This window comes from Grammomys surdaster, unplaced genomic scaffold (genome assembly GCF_004785775.1).
Source record: "Grammomys surdaster isolate TR1022 unplaced genomic scaffold, NIH_TR_1.0 279, whole genome shotgun sequence".
Taxonomy (NCBI): domain Eukaryota; kingdom Metazoa; phylum Chordata; class Mammalia; order Rodentia; family Muridae; genus Grammomys; species Grammomys surdaster.
In genome coordinates, this window is record NW_021604720.1 from 11,032,226 (window position 1) to 11,057,910 (window position 25,685).

Here is a 25,685-nt window from a genome sequence, read left to right on the forward strand (position 1 = left end):
CTAAGGCATACCGAGCCAATCACGGGAAATTTCCAACATTTTAAAGCAGCTTATTCTTAATAAATCTAACAAAAATATTAGTTTGAAACAGAAAAAAGTGGTCAAGTGGTAGCGGCACACTTTAATCCCAGCACTCAGGAGGCAGAGGCAGGCAGATTTCTGAGTTCCAGGACAGCCTGGTCTACAGAGTGAGTTTCAGGACAGCCAGGGCTACACAGTGAAACCCTGTCTTGAAAAAAGAGAAAAAGAAAAGAAAAAAAATAGAGAAACAGTGAACAAGTAGACAACAAATTATATGCTTTTATAAAATACTTGAGTTCATATTTAAAGGATTTTCTTTATTAAAAAACAAACAAACAAATCACTCATTGTTACCTTAGTAGAATTCTTCAAAATAACCACCTTACATTTAAGATAAATCCATTTGCATAATGACTTAATTAGCAGTTAATCTCAAAAGAAAAAAGGCAGTTTTCATGCACAAATGAGCCTGCAACTTCAAGACAGATGTTGAAATTCACTTCATTCCAATAGTCAAATGGTTTTTATAGAGGTTTGGGAGAACCGATGGATTTTAAGAGAGCTAAATTAGTTCATTCAGCAACAGGATCTGGCATAGTAATTACAAAAACTCCCTCTACTTTAGTACTGTTCCCCTCTCATAGGCTTGCCTTTCAATATATTAGACATACACAATTATACAATGTGTGACTCGGGATACACAAACTATGTACAATGTAATCAATAAAGATGGGAGGGTAATTTGATTCTACAGCCAAAACCATTGTCATAAAGGGAACTTAAAGCAGATATTTATTTTTTCTGATCTACTTCTATTCTACTCCTAAAGTCAAACGTCATTTCACTGAATATTTTGGTGCACCAGAAGACGGCACGGGATGCTCTGGAGCTGGAGTTCCAGGCTTGTGAGCTGTGTGACATGGATGCCGGGAATGGAACTCACATCCTCTGCCACTAATCATGTCTGCTCTTAACTGCTGCCATCTCTCCAGCCCCTCACTTAGTATTTTCGTATGTAGCGTTTTTCTTGTTTAATTTTGACGTGACCAGCTGGAAGTTCTGTGATTTCTAAAGGAACCTTGCTGTCCACTAACACAATCTGCAAGGAACCATTATGTACTACCTTTCAAGCACTTACAAATTGGGTGACAGTGACAGCATCTTACTGAAGTTTCCTGAGTCTTTTCACAAGCTCCCTGTAGAAGATTCGGTTAGGATTACCAGTTCCCAGATGGCAAGCCTCTTCTTACTCTACCTGCCTTTTGCCCATTTCAGGGACTACAGAAGATACCAGGTGAAGAAAGGAAGAAGCCAACAACTTCCAATATTCACAATGAATTAATCAACCGTGAGGGAGTTGAACCCCTTTTCTGGATTACTTTCTGTTGGCATCAGTCTCCTTAGTCTGTACTTTGTAACTCATATTTCCTACTGGACACACATTTACAAATAACTTCAAGAAGTAACTTATACATTTCCAAATATAACCTAGATATCCCCAGTGTAAAAATAAGTGGACATACTCTTATTAAAACTCTCTGCCCAAGGGCATCACATTTTTGTGAAACAGCTACAGTTTATTAGCAATTCACACACTTTCCAGTCATTACTAGAAATGATGGAAAGCTAGGAGTATAAAATGTTTATTGACTCAATGAGAATTATATAGCCATTTGGCCAGTAGAGTATCAAAAAATATTCCCAGTAACTACTGTGAACAAAAAGTGAACAGGATAATATAATATTTTGAAAATATTTTAATATTTGCCATTTTGTTCCCTATACTATTAATATATACATTGACTTAGTAATAAATATATTACCATTACACAGAATGCAGTTATTTTTAGTATCCATCACTGATTGAAATTAATGCTGCTATTACCTTAACAAAGAGATAAATAGGTATCGTGTCCAAATTCCAACTAATGCTAACAAGAATATCATTAACAAAACTGTCAAATAAGCATATTGGACAGCATCCTTTAAAGCACAGTTCTTGTAAACAGAGTGAATACCATTTTTCTCAGTCTTGACATTCCATGTAATGGCTTTAAAGAAAAAAACATACAAATCCTATGATTTCTTTTTGTTGCATAGGGAATTAATTAGTTTGTACTTTAAAATGCAGCAGTCTTTCAATGAAATATCTTCATGGCATAGCACTTGTCTGTAAGAATTCAGAACTTTTGAGCAATAAAAGTGCTCTGCATAAGTTTATAAAATGCTTTGTGGATTTAAAATTTAACAGAAACATTTCAAAACAAGTATAGGTTATGGTTCTAAAATATTATGTACATAATATATGCCTACAGGAGGAAGTGGCTCACTGTAGTGCGACACAGTGTACAGATGTGAAGCACAGTGTTGAGTAGAATTCCCTTTATGTTTCCTCAGATTGGTGCATAAGTGGCTAATGAGTCATTGGACAACGTGTCCCTTCTTACTTGCTGCATAGAAAGCAGAAGAGAGATGTGAGGACAAATTAAAGTAGATACAGTAAGAATGGTAAAATACAGTACATATGCTTTACACAGTGCACCTTCTAAGACAGATTGCAATACTCATACTATTTTATAAAGTGCCATATTACATAAAACCAAGAGACATGAACCTTAATTCCTGCAATAACCACTAAAACAAACTGCCAGGAAAGAGCAGTGCAAAATTAAAAACAGACATAGCTTAGCATGCATCTTGGATGGGTCCTAGGTGCAAAGCATAGGACCTTAAGTTCTTAAATATTTTTTTCACTTTTTAGAAAAAGATTAATAATAGCAGGTTATCAGCATATATGACCATAAAATGAAAACAATAAGTTAAATTCTCTTTTAAGAAATAAGCCACACATAAAATTCATTATAGCATCTTTTTTCAAAACAGACCTTTTTCTCTGGTAAATCACTATCCAAAATGTGCAAGTCTCTTAAAAAACTTTCCTTGTCCACCAGACATGGCAGAAGTCTTCAAGTCTTCTTGGCAGACTTGTGAAAATCTGTGACTTATCTAAGCAGTCACCAAAGTTACAGAAACCTTTGCTGTTTCAAGAAGAGTCTTGAGCTGGCATCATGTTAGTCTGCTAAAAAGTATCGATCACGCGTCCTCTATTCACAGTAATGCTGTCTGGCCAGTGCTTTTGGACAAGGATAACCAAATAGGTTTCCCCAAAAAATATTCATTACAAGGCAGACTCCAATGAGAACAACAGGACACATCTTTTAAAGCACAGAACATACCTCAGGCACATGCTGAGGGAGCTGAGGTGCAAGGGTCAGTGAGGACAGCCTACCATTCCCGCAGCACTCAGTCTGAGAACTGGAAGAGGGTGTCTGGGTTACTGCCTTCAGTGGGGTTGCTAGGTTGCGTCTTGGTAGGCGTTGTCTTGCCATGGGAATGGGAGGAGGAGGAGCGGGAGCTCTCACTGGAGCTGCTGCGAGTCTCTGTGCTGGTGCTGGTCCTCTTCATTTTCCTCCTCTTAGCCAAAGGGGCCTTGTCCACATTCTGAAGGCAAAATCCTTCTCTCTTATATTTGTTAAAGGCCTACGGAGAAAAGGGTGGGGTGGGGAACATGAGGATTATAGCTCTAAAGATTTTCTAGAAGTTTTGACTTAAAGCAGAAGCAATTTTTGAGGCAACCACAGTTCTAAGTAGCTCTTAGAACAAAGCTTAGAAGAATGTTTCCATCTAGCTCCCAAGGCATGGACAGTTCTCTGTCACCAGTGTGGAGAAGGGCCCCACACATGTCAGGCAAGTCCTGTGACACCAAGAGACTGTGTGAACTGTACCCACTGAGCTGTCTCAAAGCCATCGTTACTTCTCTCTGTTGCTTTTCTTGTGTTAATTAAAGTATTTTATTTTATATGAGGAGGTGTTTTGCCTGCATGTATGTCTGTGTCTGGAGAGGCCAGAACAGGGAATTAAATCCCCTGGAACTGGAGTGGAGCTATCCACTACTGTGAGCTACCATACAAGTGCTGGGAATGTAACTGAGGTCCACTCCCAGAGCAAGCAGTGTTATTAATTACTGAGTCATCTCTCCAGCTACTGTTTTATGCTGATTATTGAGATGGGGCCTCAAGTAGCCCAGGCTGACCTGGGCTGATTCTCCTGCCTCTACCTCCCAGGTGCTGCGATTACAGGTGTGAGCTGCCACACTCAACTCTCTCCTTAATTTCCATCATATCGGAAAGTGCCACACTGCCGCCTGACCACCTCACATCACATGCCCCTGAGAAGAACTGGATTCCTGAAGCCATACTCTCCATTCCTTCACACTGCACATTTCTTCTGAGGCAGGAGAAGTGCTATCTCTTTCCCTTCTCTAGGATACTCCCTTCGTGTTCTTTAAGCCTCTTTCAACTCATCTTGCACTAATTCTGTGAACTCATTTGCCTCTGCTTGGGACAACTCATCTACGTCACGCCCTCTCCTTTGCTGCTGGGCACTAATGGTGCTAAATACTGGACTTTCACCCAGGCCTTAATTCCCAGTGTTCTGCTGTATACTTTTCCTAGGAAATGAGTTTTCATTTGAGAGGGTTCTTACACGTTTGAATTTTCAAACATTCAAATATTAGATTACTGTCCCCTCCAGAAATTAATTCTAAATAGCTAGTGTTTTGTGAGTTAGTAGTAACTCTGACCTGCCATGTGCTTTCTGCTCACAATATATTTACAATGTGAAGCAGTTTATAAAAACACACCTAAAATTTAAAGCGCACAACTGTTTTAAAACGTATTTATGGAGATTGTCTCCAAAGGTACCCAATAAGAACACATGAATTAGGAGTCTTTTGAAACCACACTCACACACACAACAGGCCCTTACATGAAAGGTTGCTTTCACACAAGTGTGCACGGCTGCTCCTGACGATCCCAGAATGTCTGGAGTCATCAGAGGATTGGAGGACAGCTGACTACCATCCTGAAGCCATTCATTGTATCTCAAGCCGGACATTTTCAGCCTTTTATTTGGATCAACTGTAAGAAGTCCTGCAGAAATAAGGCATTTAAATTTTATAACTTTCCACTTTAAACACAGTTTAACAATCAGCCTCAGATACATGAAGGTCAATTATGTTCTTGCAACATGATTGCTTCAATAAGCCTTTACCGCCTACATATGTATTTTCTTTTTTTTTTGATTCTTTTATTTGATATTTTATTTACATTTCAGATGCTATTCCCTTTCCTCATTTCCCTATCCTATCCCCCCTCCTCCTGCTTCTATGAGGATGTGCCCCCACCCACTCATCTACCCACTTCCACCTCCCCACCCTTGAATTCCCCCACACTGGGGCATCCAGCCTTCACGGGACCAAGGACCTCCTCTCCCACCTATGCCCGACAAGGCCATCCTTCCCTACAAATACAGCTGGAGCCACGGGTCCCTCCATGTGTGTTCGTGGTTTAGACCCTGGGAGCTCTAGTTGGTTGCTATTGTTGCTCTCCTCATGGGGCCACAAATCCTTTCAGCTCCTTCAGTCTTCTCTCTAACTCCTCCATTGGTAACCCCACGATCAGTTCAATGGTTATCTGTGAGCATCTGCCTCCGTATATGTCAGGCTCTGGCAGACCTCTAAGGAGACAGCTATATCAGGCTCCTATCAGCATGCACTTCCTGGCATCCACATCAGCATCTGCCTTTGGTGACTGCACATTGGATGGATACCCAGGTAGAACAGTCTCCAGACAGCCCCTCCTTTAGTTTCTGTCCCACACTTTGTCTCCATATTTGCTCCCATGAATATTTTATTATTCCTTCTAAGAAGTACCAAAGCACTCACACTTTGGTCTTCCTTCTTTATGAGCTTCATGTGGTCTGTGAGTTGTATCTTAGGTACTGCAAGCTTTTGGGCTAATATCCACTTATCAGTGAGTGCATATTATGTGTGTTCTTTTGTGATTGTATTACCTCACTCAGGATGATATTTTCTAGTTTCATCCATTTGCTTAAGAATTCCATAAATTGTTTTTAATAGCTGAGTAGTACTCCATTGTGTAAATGTACCACATTTTCTGGATCCATTCCTCTGTTGAAGGACATCTGGGTTCTTTCCAGCTTCTGGCTATTATAAATAAAGCTGCTATGAACATAGTGGAGCATGTGTCCAGGTTATATGTTGGAGCATCTTCTGGGTATATGCTCAGGAGTGGTATAGCTGGGTCCTCAGGTAATGCTATGTCCAATTTTCTGAGGAATTGCCAGACTGATTTCCAGAGTGGGTGTACCAGCTTGTAATTCCACCAACAATGGAGGAGTGTTCTTCTTTCTCCACATCCTCACCAGCATCTTCTATCACCTAAGTTTTTGATCTTAGCCATTCTGACTGGTGTGAGGTGGAATCTCAGGGTTGTTTTGATTTGCATTTACCTGATGAATGACTAAGGATGTTGAACATTTAGGTGCTTTTTGGCCTTTCGAGTTTCCTCACTTGAGAATTCTTTGTTTAGCTCTGTACCCCATTTTTGATAGGGTTATTTGGTTGTCTGGAGTCTAATTTCTTGAGTTCTTTGTATGTATTGGCAATTAGCCCTCTATTGGATGTAGGATTGGTGAAGATCTTTTCCCAATCTGTTGGTTGCCATTTTGTCCTATTGACAGTGTCCTGTGCTTTACAGAAGCTTTGCAATTTTATGAGGTCCTATTTGTCAATTCTTGATCTTAGAACATAACCCATTGGTGTTCTGTTCAGGAACTTTTGCCCTGTGCCCAAGTATTCAAGGTTATTCCCCACCTTCTCGTCTATTAGTTTCAGTATATCTGGTTTTATTTGAAGGTCTTTTATTCACTTGGACTTGAGCTTTGTACAAGGAGATAAGAATGGATTGATTTACATTCATCTACATGCTGACCTCCAGTTGAACCAGCACAATTTGTTGAAAATGCTGTCCTTTTTCCACTGGACAGTTTTAGCTCCTTTGTCAAAGATCAAGTGACCATAGGTGTGTGGGTTCATTTCTGGGTCTTCAATTCTATTCCATTGATCTTCCTGCCTGTCTCTGTATCAATACCATGCAGTTTTTATCACTATTGTTCTGTAGTATAGCTTTAGGTCAGGGATGGTGATTCCCCCATAAGTATTTTATTGCTGAGAATAGATCTTGCTATCCTGGGATTTTTTGTTTTTCCAAATGAATTTGGGAATTGCTCTAACTCTGTGAAGAACTGAGTTGGAATTTTGATGAGGATTGCATTGAATTTGTAGATTGCTTTCAGCAAGATGGACATTTTTACTATACTAATCCTGCCAATACATAAGCATGGGAGATCTTTCCATCTCCTGAGATCTTTTTCAATTTCTTTCTTCAGAGACTTGAAGTTCTTGTCATACAGGTCTTTCACTTGCTTGGTGTGGTTTCACTCACACCAAGGTATTTTATATTATTTGTGACTATTGTGAAGGGTGTCATTTCCCTAATTTCTTTCTGAGCCTGTTTATCTTTTGAGTAGAGGAAGGCTACTGATTTGTTTGATTTGATTTTATATCCAACCACTTTGCTGAAGTTGTTTATCAGGTTTAGGAGTTCTCTGGTGGAAGTTTTGGAGTCACTTAAGTATACAATCATGTATCATGTGCAAACAGTGATATTTTGACTTCTTCCTTTCCTATTTGTATCTCTTTGACTTCCTTTTGTTGTCTAATTGCTCTGGCTAGGACTTCCAGTACTATATTGAATAGGTAGGGAAAGAGTGGGCAGCCTTGTTTAGTCCCTGATCTTAGTGGGATTGCTTCAAATTTCTCTCCATTTAGTTTGATGTTGGCTACTGGCTTGCTGTATATTGTGTTTACTATGTTTAGTTATGGGCCTAGAATTCCTGATTTTTCTAAGACTTTTACCATGAAGGGATGTTGAATTTTGTCAAATGCTTTCTCAGCATCTAGTTAGATGATGTATATACCTAAATCTGCTTGAGGACACTGGATTTTAAGAAAAGGTCACAAGAGCCTATTTCTATGAGGCTGTACTTGAGCCAACTGGCTTTTCAAGCAGAAGAAAATAACCAGCCCTCAAAAGGACTCCAATGGTACCTTGGTAAGTTCCAGATAAACCAACACTAGCCATCTAGGATAAGGGATGTGGTAAGGCACTAGAGACTTAGGGGCAGACACTCAGAGAGTGGAAGACAGAGAGACAAAGGCAGCTTATTCTGACCTGAGAGGACCAGTACAGCCGCAAAATGTATAACAGCTGTTAAACACAGCGAATGTGTTAAGCCTACAGAGCTTCTCGGAAATGTGGTCCATCTGATGAGGAGAAGGAGCTAGACTAAAGGCGCCACGTGTGAAGACACAGAGGCCCCTGAAGGCCTGACCCGTGAGGAATTCAAGAATTTCACAACAGCAGAGAGGGTGATAAAACAAAGGCAGGCCAGCCAGGACATGTAAGGCTGGCTCTGAAGGACAGGAGTTGGATGCAAGGCTAAGAGAGATTCTTCAAAGGATTTTTTTCTCCTGAGAAAAGGTATGATGACCGTTGTCCTTCTGTTGGTACAGGGCTGACAAGAAAGTCATGTGGGCAAGAAGGAGAGAGCTAGGCAGTCAGGCCGACACCAAGGCTTCTGTTTCTGTGGTCTGGCCTTGGGGCAGTGCCATCATTCAAAAGAAAGAGAGAGAAGTCCAACATGTTGGGGAAAAGCACAGAACAGCAGATGAGGTTTGCTTTGGGTCTGATGCCAACAGGAGCCATGAGAGTTCATGCTGCAAACGAGGATGAGGTTATAAGGGAAAGTTCCAGAAAACAGAAGACGAGCCGCCCAGCAAGACCCTGAGACTCCTCATGGATTTCTGGAACAATTAACAAACACAGACTTGTGTACTGGGCATGGTCAGATTTCTTGAGTGCCTTACCTTGAATCAAATCTTTAGCCTCCTGGGATACATTCTTCCATGCTTCTCCTTCAAAAGAGAAATCACCCTTTTTAATTTTCTTCATGATTTCTACTGCACTGGTACATGTTAAACTTCTGTCATGAGACTGGAACGGTACCTGCCCTGACAGCATTGTATACTGCCATGGAAAAAGAAAGTAAAAAAATCAGAATAACTGCAAAAAGCACTGGCAAACCATGCAAATAAGCTAATACTAATTCCATCATCATAATTTATATAAGTATCACTGGACTTAAGAGACTAATGTCTATCATCAAAGTAACTAACACATTTCAAAGACTTGCAAAATGAAGTAGCACAGCTTTTATGACATCAAAATTGAAAATTATTTTTATAACTACAGCAGCCGCCATCAGTGGGGGATGAGATCTCACAATTTTTGTTTAACAGCTAGCCATCAAATTCTATGAAGAACAACTTTCTATCTTCAATTGCAAGCAGTATAGCAAAATCAAAGATATAATTATACATACATGTGATTATATACATAAAAGTCTGTTTCAACATATGTCTTATATGTATATATACATATTGACAGAGAACATACACATTGGGGAATTATAAAAAGAAAATGCAGAAAAATAGTAGACATTCTGAGTAGTATTCGCTTACATTCTCTAGTTAAAAAAAACAGTAAAAATTTGGGAACAAAGGAAAACATAAGGTGAAGAATGAAACACTTGGAGAAAATGTAGTAAATGGAATCCTGCACTAATTCACAGGCATGCTCTAGGTCCTGAACATTGTTTTATAAATACTGTGTTGTGGATGGAAGGTTTGGTCTACCTTCAATTTAGATGTGAATACCCAACATGACTGTATTTAGAGAAAAGGCTTTTTTGAAGGTAGGTACTGATGACGAAAGGAAGTTATGGGCGAAGGTCCTGATCCAATCAGTACCCTTAAGAGAATGGACCCAGAGTCCTGTCTATTCACGCACATGCCACAGAAAGGCTGAGTAAAGAGAGAGCCAGCTGTCCTCAGAGGGAGGGTCTGCACCAGACACCAATCTTAACACTCTGGCCTTGCACTCTCCAATCTCCAAAAAAATGAGAAAATAAGTCTCTGTTGTTTCACTCAGTCTGCAGTATTGTGAGCTGCACAAGCAGACTGATACGCTGTACAAGCGCTACTTTAATTAAGGTCCGGTGTATTTCAAACAAGAAATGAACATTCTTGATGTATACTAAATTATAATGAAACCACAGTATATATTTCCTTGGAGTAATTTATTTGATTCAATAAAGGTAACAATTTATTTTTATTTGAAAACATTCCAATTTATTAAATGCAAGATGAAAGAGGGGCATCTAATTCCAAAGTAAAACAAAGAACTCCAAATAAATGTTGTGCTTGGTATGCTTAATGCAAGGTTAGGATCTAGTTAGGATCTCGTATCTGAGACGCGTTCATTTTATGGGGAAATTAGCAAAACTCTTTTTTGATTATTTGATATAGTTGCTGATTTTGCTCATTTTCTTTTGCTACTGTTTTCTCATGTATCTACAAAAGATGAGGCTTTAACAAACTATAATCTGACAGCATCACTCCTAAAAAAAAAAAACAGCAGTAATTTTTTTATAGTGTTCGCTAATGAATGGTCATATTTTGTAAAAAGAATGTTGTATTATGTACACTGAGTATATATTATAATTATAGCTATATCAACTAATTATACTTAGAGTGTGAATTTAACAAACAATTTAAATTAGGTTTTGTGGAATTAGGATTAAAATAATACACAAATTCTGCACCTTAAGGGTTTCTAATGCATGGTTTGCATTTTGCTTTGTTTGTTTGTAGAGACAGAATTTCACACTGTGACCCAGGCTGGCCTGGAACTTGAAAGTTCTGCTGCAAGCCGGGTGGTAGTGGCGCATGCCTTTAATCCCAGCACTTGGGAGGCAGAGGCAGGCGGATTTCTGAGTTCGAGGCCAGCCTGGTCTACAGAGTGAGTTCCAGGACAGCCAGGACTACACAGAGAAACCAAGCCTCGAAAAAACAAAACAAAACAAAAACAAGAAAGAAAGAAAGAAAGGAAGAAAGAAAGAAAGAAGGAAGGAAGGAAGGAAGGAAGGAAGGAAGGAAGGAAGAAAGAAAGAAGAAAGGAAAGTTCTGCTGCTACCTGGCCTCCTGAGTGATGGGATTATGGGTATGAGCCACCAAGCCTGGCCTCATGACATCTTTTTTCCTTATAAATTATCTACTCAAAAAAACTGGTAGTCTGTACAATACAGTGAACACTATACAAAAACAGTGCCCACTGTGTGTGACTGTGACTATGCTCTATGACACCATTAACCTTATTTTATCCTGTTTTTCTTAAACATTTAACCATTAAATCTAACAGGCAGGGTGGCTTCTACCCTTGCCTTTCCAGTGGGTTGTTTTCATATACATACATACATACATACATACATACATACATACATACATACGTATGTACATGAAATTAATATATGTATACGTAAGAAATAATTAGAACACACTTAAGAGTTTGATTACATTTATTTGTATGTCTGAGACTCTTTGAAAACCTTAAAAGAGCTTGATGGTCACAATGGCCTAAATTTAAAGTACTGTCTCTTTTATAAAGAAAAAGAAAATACAAAAAATGAAGGGCTCTTTTGTATTTACATGTTTTTAGGACACTGCTAATAAACTATCATCAATTTAAGTCCTTAAAACTCTCCGACCTGCAGAAGCTGATAACTTACTTCTATTTAAACGTCGTATCCCTAACCATGCAAGCTTAGATTGAAAGTGATAGATGAAGACTTAAGTGCCCAGATGAAAGCCATAGAAGGCTGAGAAATGAAGAGCCGACCTGCAGGGGCAAGCGGCTAGCCACCAGGGAAAACCAAACACCGACATCAAAACAAACCCAGATGGAACACAGATGGCGGTGTAAAAATAAGATGGTGGTTCTGGAGGAGGTTTACAAGAGTATTTCTGTAACCCTGAATTGAGGACAGGGACAGTGACAACCTGACATCAAAGCCACTCACCACGAAGACAAGAATGACATATCTTACCACAGAGAAATTCAAAAGCAAAACCACTTCTCCTTAAACTTCTCTAAAAATACAATCAAAATCCTATTTACTATAAACAAAAGGTAAGCCACAGAAACATTTCCAATTATTGATAAACACAAAGGCTAACAATCTTCATTAGAGCTTTCTCTGTAAGAAAAGCTGTCTAGAGGAAAATCGGCAAACTCATAAATGGCAATCCATAAAAAAAATATAAATATCCATATGTATGAAAGAAGCTCAGACTGTATATTCAAAGAAATGCCTGCAAATGTTAGAACAGAGGTGTATTTCTGGAGGTTAAAATTGATGCCCCCCAATGTGCTCACATACAGTTAATGATGTGCACTAACCCAACAGAACAAAATCTATGTTAAAAACAAGCACACCTTCCTGGGAATCTAAGGAAACTATAAGACAAATGCAACTGTGTATATGACAAAGAGTCATTCTTATAGCTTACAATTAGTGAAAAAGGGGAGCAAATACTAACGGTTCACTCCCTAAAGAATGGTTCAAAAAATGTTGGAGACTCAAACTGCAGGTATAATATAACCTGTAGATTTAATGGTTAAATTTTTAAGAAAAACAGGATTAAAAATCAGTTAATGGGTGTGGGGCCCATGACAATCTCCAGCTCTGCCTGGTGTGGGGGTCCGGGCCAAGGAGACAGAGTGCGAGCAGGGAGGGGAGATCTCCTGCCTCCACTGCTGCCTCTGCTGGCATCTCTGCTGTTACTGCTTGGTCACTCCAGGTGCTGCACCTATCTCTCTGTGCTGAGCCAGCCTGGGGTGGGCCAATAAGAAGCCGGCTAGCTGGCAAGGAGGCAGCTTGGTGTCTCAGGCAGGTTCCAGGAAAGCAGATCTCTTCCCAAGTGTTACAGCTCTTGCAACAGAAACTCTCAGACACCAGGATGATTCTCAAACACACTTTTACTTCTCCTGAATAGAGCCCTTATATACAGTTTCAGGGTGGGTTAGGGTCTGGCAGCAGAAAACGCCTATTGGCTTGTTCTGAGAGCTTGGAGATACCTCATCTACATGTGGGAGAGCCTGAGGCACTGTTCCTCATGATTGATGGCCATAGACCTCTCTGTGGGAGGGGCTGTGGAGGGTTGAAGCTAAATGAAAAGAACCAGGGCCCAGGAGCAGAGCCGAACACCTGCATCAGATAAGGGTCCAGGGTTCAAGGCCTCTGCTCGACCAGGCGCCCAGTTGCTTCTCACAGCCCACTGCCCCACAAATGGGGTCATAGAGCATAGTCACAATTGGGCTCTGCTACTGTAGAGAACAGTCACTGGTTTGAAACAAACAAACCCCAGCCACCCTATATGCATATGCTGTGTAGACAAAGGCAGACTAAAATCCACATCCACTCGGTGAGAGAAGGGGAGAGAAGCTTCTACAGCAGCGTGGCAAGATGTGACTCCCAGTTTCTCTTCAGTGTCTGCAAGTTCCTCCCTAGCTCTCGGCGTTACAGATTATATGAAGACCAAGTAATGCTATTTTGAGGTGAACAGATTGGAGGTTTCTCTAGTTTCATATCATGCACGCTTTGTGTAAGTATGTTCTCCATATTACCATAGGAACTATTTATATTTCTAGTTGTATCTATTAAATGTGTCGATTTACCCTAAACAATTTTGTGTACTTACACTTTTAGTGTGGAATTTCAGAGAATGTGTTTTTATTAAGGAGCCACTATTTTCATATTCTGTCTAATACAGTATACATCTTATGTAAACACAACACTAGCTTCTTTCAAAACAACAATGTATACTTATATGAACCACTGTAATTTAAACCTTCCAAAATAACTAAATTCTACATTGTTTTCTATTATAGGATCTAAGAAGCAGAAATATACATTAGTGGGGCCGCTGCTGGTTATATGGAAAACAAACCAGCACATAGAGATTTTTCATGAACTTAAGAAAAACAGCAGTGAGAGCTAAGCACCAAGGCCACCAAAGAGCAGACCAGGCTCAGTGGCTGGTGGGGCAAACTCACCAAGATGACACCCAGGCTCCACAGGTCACAGGACTCATCATAGCCGTTGTGTGTCAAGAGCTCCGGTGCTGCGTAGTGAAGGGTGAAGCACGGGGTCTTGAGGGGCTGATTGTCAGGTGGCTTGAGGCGAGCAAACCCAAAGTCAATCACTTTAATTTCCAAATTGTCATTTTCATCGGTGAACAATAAATTCTGTAGGATGCCAATACTCTGGTTAGATTCTCATGGAAGTGCCAGGAAATCTGCTGATCTCTCTACAGAACATTGTCTGTGTATTCTGGTATTTGACCCGAGCACACAGTCTCATGGGGCAATCTGGGGCCTGGGTGTCAACGCACCACTAACCTCTTTTTTATACTGTTTTGTATCACTTCAGATTTTACAGTGTCATATTAAATACTTCTTGACTGCACCATGCTTCTCCAAGCCAGTCCCTTTGTCTCCACTCTTCCTTCTGTCTGAGCCTGTTTTCCACTCCCTCAGGCACCTCACTTGCACTTGCCTGACTCCTGTACATTCAATCCCATTTAGAGATAGATGCTGCCCTAACCTCCCTACCACACTGTAGTTCCAATTTCCCCTATTTTCTCCCACCATGCTTTAGTTTTCCTTTAGGGCACTTATCATCTCTCTATTTTTAGCTGGATATTCTTGTCTCCATCAGACAATAATAATATAAGGGCATGGACTTTGTGTCCATTTCATTTATGATACTGTCCCTGGGGCCTGGCACAGGTCAGTATAGGAATAATTCATTTTATTAGACTGTCTTTTTAAAACAGTCTACAGGTTTGTGGCAGCCCCACGCTGAAGAAACCATTCAACACCATTTACCCCAGAAGCTGTGTTTAAGCTGTGTCTGTCAGATTTGGGTACATTTTACAATATGTCAACCTTTTTAATTACTATTACATTTATGTGGTGATCTGTGACCAGTAATCTTTAATAATTAGAGATTAGGTTTATTTACTTTTGTTTTATGCATATGAATGTTTTGCCTGCATGAGTGTCTGTGCCTGGTATCTTTGGAAGCCAGAAGAGGTTGGATCCTCTGAAACTGTAGTTACAGAAGGCTGTGAGCCACCATGGGAGTGCTGGGAATTGAACCTGGGTCATCTGGAAGAGCAACAACTGCTCTTAACCAGCCATCCCCAGTGACTAGTAATCTTTACTATTGTTATTACTACTGTCATTGCTTTGGGGACTATGAATTGCATATATTACAATGAATTAAATAAACACTGTATGTTGACGATATCACAGGACAGATGTCTCTCATCTCTCTCCTTTCCTCAGACCAATCTCATCCCTGGGATACAATATTGAAATTAGGCCAATCAATAGTCCTATAAAAATGAAATGGCCAAGTGAAAGGAAGAGTCATATATCCTGTAGTGAGAATTTTGATTTCTTTAAAAAACACAGACTATGTTTTTGTTTTAATCTCAGGTGTGAGATATGGAGCTGCTTCAGATAGTCCATAGCAGTTGACTATGATTTGCCTCATGCTCTAACAGGGATGTGATTTTGCCAGCTGCACGTAGTTTCTGAGATGTTTGGAATTCTGGGGGCTTCTTAGAGGGTTTATAAATGCTAGGGCCCAGGAGGTGGTTGTGGGTTGTCAATTAGTTGTGATTTGTTTAGTAGTTGTGCAAAAAAAGAAAAAAAAGAAAAGAAACAACAAGAAGAAATTAGATATTCTGACTTGGACAAGATCAAACTTGCCCCAAGGAACTCGACGGCTCTAATCAGCAGGAAATAGTCTAATTGTCACTCCCCCACCCCTTATGTTCCTTGACTTTATTCAGGGATTTCTTTCCTTTCCTTTCTATCTTTTTCCCTCTTATCTAGTGTTAGGAGGTTGAAAGGGTGAAGAAGGGTGGAAGAAAGAAGAACGAAGAGCCACAAAGGAGCAAAAGTAATCTACAATATCCCCCGCTTTAAAAGAAGTGAAGTTCAGTGAGGAAGGCAAGTAGGAAAGACAGACAGCAGAGGCCAAATGAAGGCATCTTGTGCCAGTTAGCTAAGTTATGAATGCACAGTCAGAGGTATTGAAAGTTAAAAGTATGACTCAGCAAATATATAAATGATAAAAAGCAAAAAGGTTATCTTGTTCATGTGAAGAAAATCGGATAGCTCAAACCAGCCATTCATTCCCTTAGCTAACAATGTAGGCTTGTTGCCTGCGTAAGATCAGCAAGTGATAATAGCATCAGCTGATATTTCAATATAGATAAGAGAAATCTTACAAAGCCCTACCAGCCTTAGATGAAAAGCTATAAGCAATTAATGGCTTCCCAGAAGGAAAATCATCTTCTCCAGGGACAAGCCGATAGATTATCTAATCTCAAGCAGCCAGCAGGAGTGAGGGGGCACAGCAGCTGGAGTGGGGAGAAGGTAAGCAGAAATGATGTAAATATGGCAATCAGTTATGAAATTCTAAAACAGAAAAAAAACTTAATGTAAAAAAAAAGAGAGACGATGAAGTGGGAGGAAAAAGCAAAGAAAGAAAAAATTAAATAGTTTTTTTTTAAACAGTTTTCTATCATACAATGCCTAGACCTTATTTTTTGACAATTGAGGTCACCGCTCATGGGTGTTTTCTTGGGACATATCTGTCCTTCAGCAATTATACTGGAGGTTCTCTGCAGTGCCAGGCGGTGTGCTACACATCTTTCCAGAAGCATGTTCGGCTCCATCTCCACAGGGCCTATTAAGGCTCTGGAAAGGACAGGATTATTCCACTAAGGCTAATTCCTTGGTTGCCGTGGAGGAATCGAGAGAGTGGGGCATTCCCTGACAACTTTAATCCTCCTCTTACACAACATTTAAAACCAGAGCCTTCTGCTCACTTCCTACCTCCTGCCCCAGGGTAGCAAGGGAAGTGTCAGGACAGTCTCATGGGAGTGTGCATGGCCAGGACAGTCTCACATGGGTGTGTGCATGGCCAGGAAGGGACACAAGGAACGGTCGAGCCACTTCTATCCTCATCTCAGTTCCTCCCTGAAAATCCTATCACATCCAGAACTGTCTTAATCCTTTAAGGGGATCAATATGAAGACTACCAAGCAGCCCTCTAAGAATGTCAGCCAGCTTCTAAATCTGTCTGGTTCTCACCTAGAGCTTAGAGTTAGGACTATGCAGAAAAAGAATCCATCTAACTATCTAAATAGTCACAACTAAAATGCTGCATAGGAAAGGGATTCAACTTTTAGTCTGGAAATAATATACTCTGCCATTTAAAAGTCAAAGTGAGAGCTATGGTTAGGAAAATGTTAGTTCAAAGGTACATTTTTACTTTCCTAAAACCTAGTTTAAGAATAAAACGATGGTAGAACATACAGTGCAATCCAACAGTTCTGCTTCATTTCAAGCTACAGAAGCATCTTTTTGATCAGGAAAGTAAGAAGACAAATTTAAATTCTGCTGCCGAGGACATGTGCCTCATTTGAGACTCATGAGATGACAGATGGCCAGTTATCAAAGAATAAAACATGTGAAAATGAGTTCCATACAGTCATGGAGCAGATCTTTTCCATTAAAAAACTACATGCCTGTCCCTTGTCTATCAAGCAAACATTTAAGTGGTGTGCTTTCACATTTAAACTAGACAGCTCATCCCGGAGCCCAGAGCGCCATGTTTTCAGTGGGTGTTACGTAGGAGAGTGAGAACTGGGATGAAGGAAGCAGAGGGGAGCCAGCATAGCTGTGAGTTCCTAAGACACAAGCCACTTCTGATTAATTACAAGCAATGTGAAGAACAGTAATACAAAGTACTCAGAAATTTAAAACCTTAAAGGAATAAATCAATTGTCATCAGCCTTCTGTCTCCCTGAGGATCACAACTGTGGGTTCAACCTACTATGCACTGAAAACTTAAAAAAAAACAACAAGACAAAATAACCTACCCCCCAAAACAAAAACAACAAAAAAATCCCTTCAAATACTGTACAGAATATGCAAAGATTTCTTTTTGTGATTATTCTCTAAAATATACACATTTACATATCACTTACATCAAAATATATATCACAAATAACCTAGAGAGAGGATTTAAAGTATACAAAAGAATCATGTAGGTTATATGAAAATAATATTCAATTTCACTTAAGAGACTTAACATCCATAGGGAGCTCAGGGACCAATTCTCCACAGATACAGAGGGATAGCTGTATTTCAAATACATATATTTCCACTTTTAAAATACCATTTTTTTTGAGACAGGGTCTCTGTGTGGCCCTGGATGTCCCAGAACTCACTCTGTAGACCAGGCTGGCCTCAAACTCAGAAATCCACCTGCTTCTGCCTCCCAAGTGCTGGGATAAAGGTATGCTCCACCACTACCCATCTTTTAAAACATTTTTTAATAATTTAAGCACAAGATAAAAATTGCTTTTGCAGAAATATTCTTTTTTGATTTAATAAAAAAGGAACACCAAACCCATTAATATTTTAAATAGATTTGAAAATATATTATGATCGCATAGAGACTAAAAATAATATCCTATTTTAGACCAGAAACATATATAATTTCTCATATGGTAAAGGATGATTGTCTTTTTTTAAAGTCATTGGCTTTTGTTTTCCAAGCTCATTATTACTTATTTTTAAAAAGGGAGGAATTTTCATATTTTTGATACTAAAAAGGGATCATTCTGAGTTAAAACCTTCTTAATTAACCTTCCGAAGGAAATATAAAAAGCCACTGCTCTGCACTGCTCTCCGGGTCTATAAATACCGGTCGTGAGCACACTGAAGCACATACAGAGAGGACAGCTTATTAAACTAAGACAGCCTCATGTGTGACTACGTACAACAGAGTTACATACAGTACAGTTTAGGAGCTATCAATTTGATTTAAAAATGTGAAAATTAATGTTTCAAAATACACTATCGAATGAACATCCCCCCCCCAAGATGGAATACATATAGCAGGGTTATTATTTTTTGCTACAAAATTTTCCATCGCTATTTTTAGTATACGACTGTTGCATGAGGCATTTTCCCATAAAAGGCTCTCACACTTACAAATATAACCTCAAGATGATCAGCTGGCAAGAGGGGAAAAAAGAACAAATTTATTTTAGACTGACACAGAAAAGAGAAGAGAAGGAAAAAACCTAAGGAACATCTTCCAGTATTTACTTACTGGCCCAAGAGAAAAAGCAAGCCTCCTAAAGCCTGACAGCTACTCTAAGGCTAGCTAACAAGGAGGGCAGGCTGAGCTGTCCGAGGTCCCGCCGTCCCACCTCAGGCTTCAGATCTCGGTGCACCACACCGACGTCGTGCATGTGGCTCACGGCCGACACTAGCTTCCGCATGATGTAGCTGGCCTCGGTCTCGCTGAAGTGCTTCTTTCTCTTGATGCGTTCCAACAACTCTCCGCCATTCAGAAGTTCCATCACAAGAAACGTATGAAGCTGGGAGGATGAAAAGAGGCAGTAATGGGGGCCTTATGAGAAGACAAGGATTACTCTATAGGTTATTTATTGCTCAGTGATTTTAAATAATCCCTTGCTTAAACAACCTGTAACAATCCTTGGATTTAGAGTAAAGAGTTATGGAATAGTGTAGTTTTTTAGAAATCTATTTTAGCAATGAAAAAATTTCAAGTATTTCAGCAAAATCTTACAGTTTTTTCTTTTACTTCATTTTATTTCTGTTGAACTCCATTTTAATCTTCTCTCGAGTTTTTATATTTTCACCTTAAAGTTGTGAACTGAACTGACAAAATCTATGGTAAATAACTCGGGGGTTTGCTAACAAGTGTCATGTGCAGCTTCTGCCACTCAGCTAATGGGTAGTTTCCCTTGAAAGAAAGGTAGTGTTTGATAACTCCAGGGCTCAATGGTTAATTACAGGATTCCTGAGGATATTTACTGCAAATATCCGCAACTCACTGTGGAGGAGACCTTCCTCCTGGCTGTTTGCAGAAGAGTCTCCTCCTGGCTCCTTCTTATCAAGTGTAGAACTCTTGGCTCCTCCACCACCAAGTGCTTCTCACCAGGACGATAAGAGACTGAACCTCTGAAACTGTAAGCCAGCCCCAACTAAATGTTTGCCTTTGTAAGAGTTGCCTTGGTCGTAGTGTATCTTCACAGCAATAAAACCCAATTGAGACACCTTTATAAACTCTAGGACCCTTAGCAATAAAATATAGGTGATTAAAAAAAGCTACGGATGGAACTGTGAATGATGGCCTCCAGATGCCATGTCCTAAGCTTCAAACCCATGTTTCTTATCATAGATGGCAAAAAGGACTTTGAAACTGTAAATAAGTTGCTTTTATTGTTGTTGTTTTGTTTTTTGAGATGGGATCTCACTGTATAGACCAGACAAACTTTGCACTTAAGAGATCTGCTGCCGCTGCCTCCTGCATGCTAGCATTATGTGCTACCACACTTAGCCCCGGATTAATGTTCTTTATTAAAAAAGATGTATTGTACATCTATGAGATTAGACTACACAAGCAAGAGATTAGAGTACTGCACAGAGGGGTAACAAGCTAAAGAAAATGAGTGGCCTCCAGAAGCTAAGTCAAGTACACAAGTTGTCCTTAGAGTCTCCAGGAGGAGCTAGCTCTGTCTACTCCTTGACTGATCAGGGACTCTGACTACAGACTTGTTAACTCCAGCCATTGTTTTAATAGTAAACATATTAAGTCTGTGGTAATTTGTTATAGCAGTAGTTAGGAACATACAGAGGATATAAAAAGATAACAGCACACAAATGCACTGCACTACCATATAGTCAAAGGTTGAGAGCCACCCTCGTTCACCATCACTACTGGTTGGAAATAGGACTTCATAGATATGAGAATCACCTATCATGGGTAAAACTCTAGAGATATATTTCAATAAGTGCATAGCAGAATTATTATTATATTTATACTAATACATGTAGCATTAGATCATAAGAAAATTCTTATTCCAGTGACTCTTAAATTTAAAAATTGCCAAAAATAAACTTTTAACATAAATTTAAAAACTAGGTATAGAATTCTTGAGATATGACATTAGTCAGAAGGTCCAAGATCCAATGTTTGGGCTGAGATTCAATGAGAGTTACAGCTGCAAGACCAGAGGTGGGGATGTTTGAGGTCATCATCAGTTTCTTGATTGATAGGTGAGTTTTCTCTGTATTTGAGGACGCTGTCTTTTAGTGTGCACCTAAATGGACAGGGATTCACTGCTCCCTGAATCTGAGTAGGTCAATAAGGTAGAAGGCTGTTGGGAGCTGACTCCCAGCCGAAAGCGGCTGTCATCTTTGCAGCCATCTCAGGCCAGATACCCTGACAAGAGACTTGTTTTCAACAGCCCGCAACAACTGAGCACACTCTGATAATTATCTTGTTTTTCTCACATATCTTGTTTTGCTGTTTAGTGCCGCCAGCTGCAAGGCGCACGTGATATCCACACTGCTAGGTCACGTGGTCTCCTCACTGCTAGCTAGGCGCGCACGTGATATCCACGCTGCAAGGCATATGACGTAGTGCCTTCAGCTGTGCTTGTCCACGAGGGCAAGGCACGTGGTAAAGGGTAAAGGATTTCCTTCCAATAAACGAGACTTGAAGAGACTTGATCAGACTCCCTGTCTTGTCTCCATTCTTCGTGTCTCCGCCCCCACTCTCTCTCTTGCTAGACCCTGACCTGCGGACCGGAGCAGCAGAACGGGCCGTTACAAAGTGGCCCCCCGAACGTGAGGCAGCTCGGGCGGCTACAAAGTGGCGCCTCAACGTTGGAGCTCCAGTAAGCGGGGTACAGTGAAGGACACAGCGGGAATTGGAAGCGTGCATCCTCACTCCTGCACTGGAGACCCTGCTGACTGACCCGAACAGGTTGCTACAGAAGGCAATGGAGAATGGAGGTACAAGGAGAACATTCTCAAGAGTTCTTGCTTCAAAAGCTTCTCTTCTCATGAGAACCAGAGGAACAAGAAGATGATACCGACTTTAGGTGTTTGTTACCTGACATAATAACCAGGCTGTGTATCTGCCTCCTCTAACATAGCAAAGTAATTAAAAGCTTGTTGAGTTCTGAAGTTGGGATGGTGGGGCTTAGATACCAGACTTACCATTAACAAACTGAACTTCAATGAGTTGTTTTCTGACTTCACAGTGTTAAGGCAAGGACTAAGATAATACATGTAGAGTTTAAAGAACAGTGCTTGGGCCACATACTGCATAAATGGCAACAAAAATTATATTTGCCATGTGTTCCTGCTGCCATCTTATATCACCATGATGAGTCATTCTAGCCAAAGAATGTCACATCAACAGAATGATGTGTGCCTAGAAGAGGTTCTCCTTTCTAGATTTTCACTGACTACTGATCCTGGTACAAGTCTCAAGACCTTTAGGAATCTCAGGTTCTTTATTGTTAAAATTAGAAAAAAACATGTTCCGGACTTGTTTTGGCATTTGTGCCTTAATATGCATAGCAGGGTAACAAGCTAAAGTCCTGAGAAGGCTGAGATACCTGTCCAGTGTCAGAGAAAACAATACTGAAACAGCACAATTTCAGGCATGGGAGGTGGCAATGCAGGGAGCTGAGAGGTGCTATGGCCCAGCCACACCAAGGCTTCCCCTCTGTCCAAGTAACAGGCTTCCACGTGAGACTTGTGTTGAAAAGCAGAGCTAAGAGTAGAAGAGAGCAGAGAACAACCTGTCCTGGAGGCTGAGCTGATGCTGCCACCTGGAACAAGATGAAAGGGAACATCTGTGTCTTTCTGCTTCCCATTTGTCCTTGAACTTGAAGCAAGTGGGCTTAAGAGTCAGTCAGTCTGTTTGATGCTAGAAATGTAAAGAATGTTGAAGGCTTAAAGTCACTAAGTACTGACTGTACAGTAATGGAGTGAGGGTGGATGACAGCTGCACTCACAATGAGCACACTGCAATCTGGGACAGTGGCACACTGGGCTCCTGCCCTCTACCATCCACCCATGCCAGTATGGCAACGACGGATGGATGCGAGCTGCAGTAAAAGGATGAACGGATGTAGAGGGGAGAGTGTGTGCACTGCTTTCTCTCCCCTTCCCAGAGGCTGGGTGATAGTACATGGCCCTGACTATAATGTTTGTTGCCAGTTCACTCAGCAGCACCAATAAAACTGGTGAGAAGTTGAACCCTGTATCTGACTTAGCCCATGTGCATGGATGGAGGGAGTCAACAAAATACCTGGTCATGAAAAACTTCATGTAGCTTCACAATATTGGGGTGTCCTTCGCAGAGTTTCAGGGCTGTTATTTCTTTCTGAGTGTTGGCTTCCATCCTGCAAGATCAAATAGTTAACCTCTCTCTGTCTCTTCTAGCAGAGGTTTACATCAGTGTTCCTGCCCTGATTGTTTTTATTTACAGTAGATTCAGAATACCTGTGTCAAAGTCTCAAAATGACATATCCACAAAAGTAATAATCATACCATCCACCAGGAAAGTAAAATTTTTTTAAAAAGAAAATTATTCCCTCTGAATCAGAAGAGAGCTAGTCACACAAAGAAATGGATGCTCTTCCTGCTGATAATTTAGGAATGGTAATAACCCGTTACCAGAACAACTAGCTGACTCTGTTCTCAAAGCCATTGGGAGGCTTGCTAAGTACTTTTGACTTCAAATATTCAACTAACAGAAGTCACCAAGCAAATCTGATTAAATATATCATTACCACAAGACAGTTTCCACATAGAACACAACAGGTTCTGATTTGTCTAAAACTGATTATTTCATCAGAAAACATCAGTGCTAGACGTACTGGAGATCAGCTAATAAGGTGAATAACTAAACCTATGTGTAAAAAGCCTCGCAAAGGAACAGTTGATTTTCTTCTTCAGAACTTTCAGAACTCCCTAAGTAGTATAAAGCCGAGAGAAAGACTACTAGTACTGGCCATACCTTTTGCTGATTATTTTGACAGCAAATGCTTGGTTAGTTTTTTTGTGTACACACTTTCGACAAATTGAAAAACTTCCTTCTCCCAAAGGTTTGTCCTTCAGATCTAGGTCATAGTGTTGATAGAATGGTGAGTCCTGATAAAAGAGCAACATCTAATTTAACAAAAGGTTGGTAGTAATACACAAAGAGTATGTAAAGCTGTAATTTAATGTGAAATGATTAACAAATTTGAATGCAATATATTGAATCATTAAAAGTCATTTAGTACATTTATATTTTCATCTATACATTTGTACAGAATACACTGTCCTTTATTATGGCAAAAAGAAGCTCATACACATTGATACTGACAATCTTCTAGGGAAACACTGCTATCTCCACTTATTTATTGATTAGTAGATTTCCTAGACTTAAGACCATCAACTGGTGTTGAAATATTGACCCAACCCACAGATCCATCACTGAAGCAGCCACATCTGTGTACCTTCATCATTGCGCTCCTGGCAACATTTGTCGCTCCAGGACGGTCAGCTCCCATATGGAACTGAAGAGGATCTATGACAGCCGCGTTACGCTTGAAGAGAATAGAAGGAGCAACGAAGGAATAGCCCTGAAAAGAGAAGAGATGCTAAAGAACAAAGAGCTGCAGTCTCACAGCTGGGCACAGTCTAGATGGCTATCACTTCTTTTCATAGAAAAAAAATGTTCAGATGAAGATAATTTTATTTGCATTCAAAATACAGCATCAACTCAATAGCAAATGCTTTTCAGAAGGAGATAATGCCATCTTCTGGCAGAACTAGCTCAATTCAAAAATAAAGGCAGAAAGATTTCCTCCCTATTCTATCCCCAAATCTGATGCAAGCCTGTAAGCCTGTTGCACTGCTGATAATATTCGTTTATAAACTCAACTGACCTCAAAAAAGATACAATCAACACATCAAATAAAGTGGCCCAAGAACTGCTTCAAACTAGAAAAATAACAAGCTTCATAAAAGTTCACCTTTAATTTAGCAATTATTGAATTTGCATTCTATGTTTTGAGAATAACTAAACTTAAAACTGAGTTTTGGAAAACAGTAAGCCCAGTGAAGGGTGATGTGGGAAGCTGGAGTGATGAGTGACACTCCAGCACTCTGTGCACGCTACGGCATTTACTAGTTTACCAACAAACACCTATATGTGGTTGGCCATGTTCTCCAGTGTCGCAGGACAGCCAAGAGGCACACTCTGCATGGCCAGAGCAGGACAGGCACTTGCAGGTCAGAGAAGTGCAGCCATGACACAGTTCAATAGGCAGAGTAGCTTGTAGCTAATAAAGAACCTTTCCTAAAAAAATTCTGTACTGTTAATTTTTAAGTTAAGATACAAGGCAATGTGTTTTATATAACATTTCACACACACACATATACACATATTGCTGTGATAAAATACTCTGACAAAAATAAACAAACACTCTTACAGGGGGTGAAGAGATGGCTCAGTGATTCAAAGTGCACACTGCTCTACTCTTTCAGAGGACATTATGTTCCCAGAATCCACATCAGGCAGCTTACAACTTGTAACTTCAGTTCCAAGGAATCCAATACACAAACACCACACATACACACACACACACACACACACACAAACACACACACAGAGAGGCATGCACGCACACGCACACACACACAAAACTAACTTAGGGTGAAAGGGCTTATTTTAGCTCACAGTTCCAGATTATAGGCCATCATTGTAGGGAAGTCATGGACTTTAAACCCAAAGTCCTTAAAAATCCTTCCTTCCTTCCTTCCTTCCTTCCTTCCTTCCTTCCTTCCTTCCTTCCTTCCTTCCTTCCTTCT

General features: G+C 40.2%; 1 protein-coding gene across 2 annotated transcripts in view; it reads right to left on the minus strand.

The window, feature by feature from the left end:
* Nucleotides 1-3,086: 3,086 nt before the first annotated feature.
* Rps6ka5 (ribosomal protein S6 kinase A5) overlaps nucleotides 3,087-25,685 on the minus strand; it is a 174,677-nt gene continuing 152,078 nt past the window's right edge. For both annotated transcript variants that reach the window (XM_028777257.1, XM_028777258.1), the window contains 8 exons: nucleotides 24,329-24,454; nucleotides 23,845-23,978; nucleotides 23,134-23,227; nucleotides 19,208-19,378; nucleotides 13,959-14,150; nucleotides 8,873-9,032; nucleotides 4,849-5,012; nucleotides 3,087-3,561 (listed from right to left, as the gene is read on the minus strand). In XM_028777257.1, the coding sequence (XP_028633090.1) occupies nucleotides 3,325-3,561; nucleotides 4,849-5,012; nucleotides 8,873-9,032; nucleotides 13,959-14,150; nucleotides 19,208-19,378; nucleotides 23,134-23,227; nucleotides 23,845-23,978; nucleotides 24,329-24,454 (1,278 nt within the window). In that variant the 3' untranslated portion in view covers nucleotides 3,087-3,324. The remainder of the gene's footprint in view (nucleotides 3,562-4,848; nucleotides 5,013-8,872; nucleotides 9,033-13,958; nucleotides 14,151-19,207; nucleotides 19,379-23,133; nucleotides 23,228-23,844; nucleotides 23,979-24,328; nucleotides 24,455-25,685) is intronic.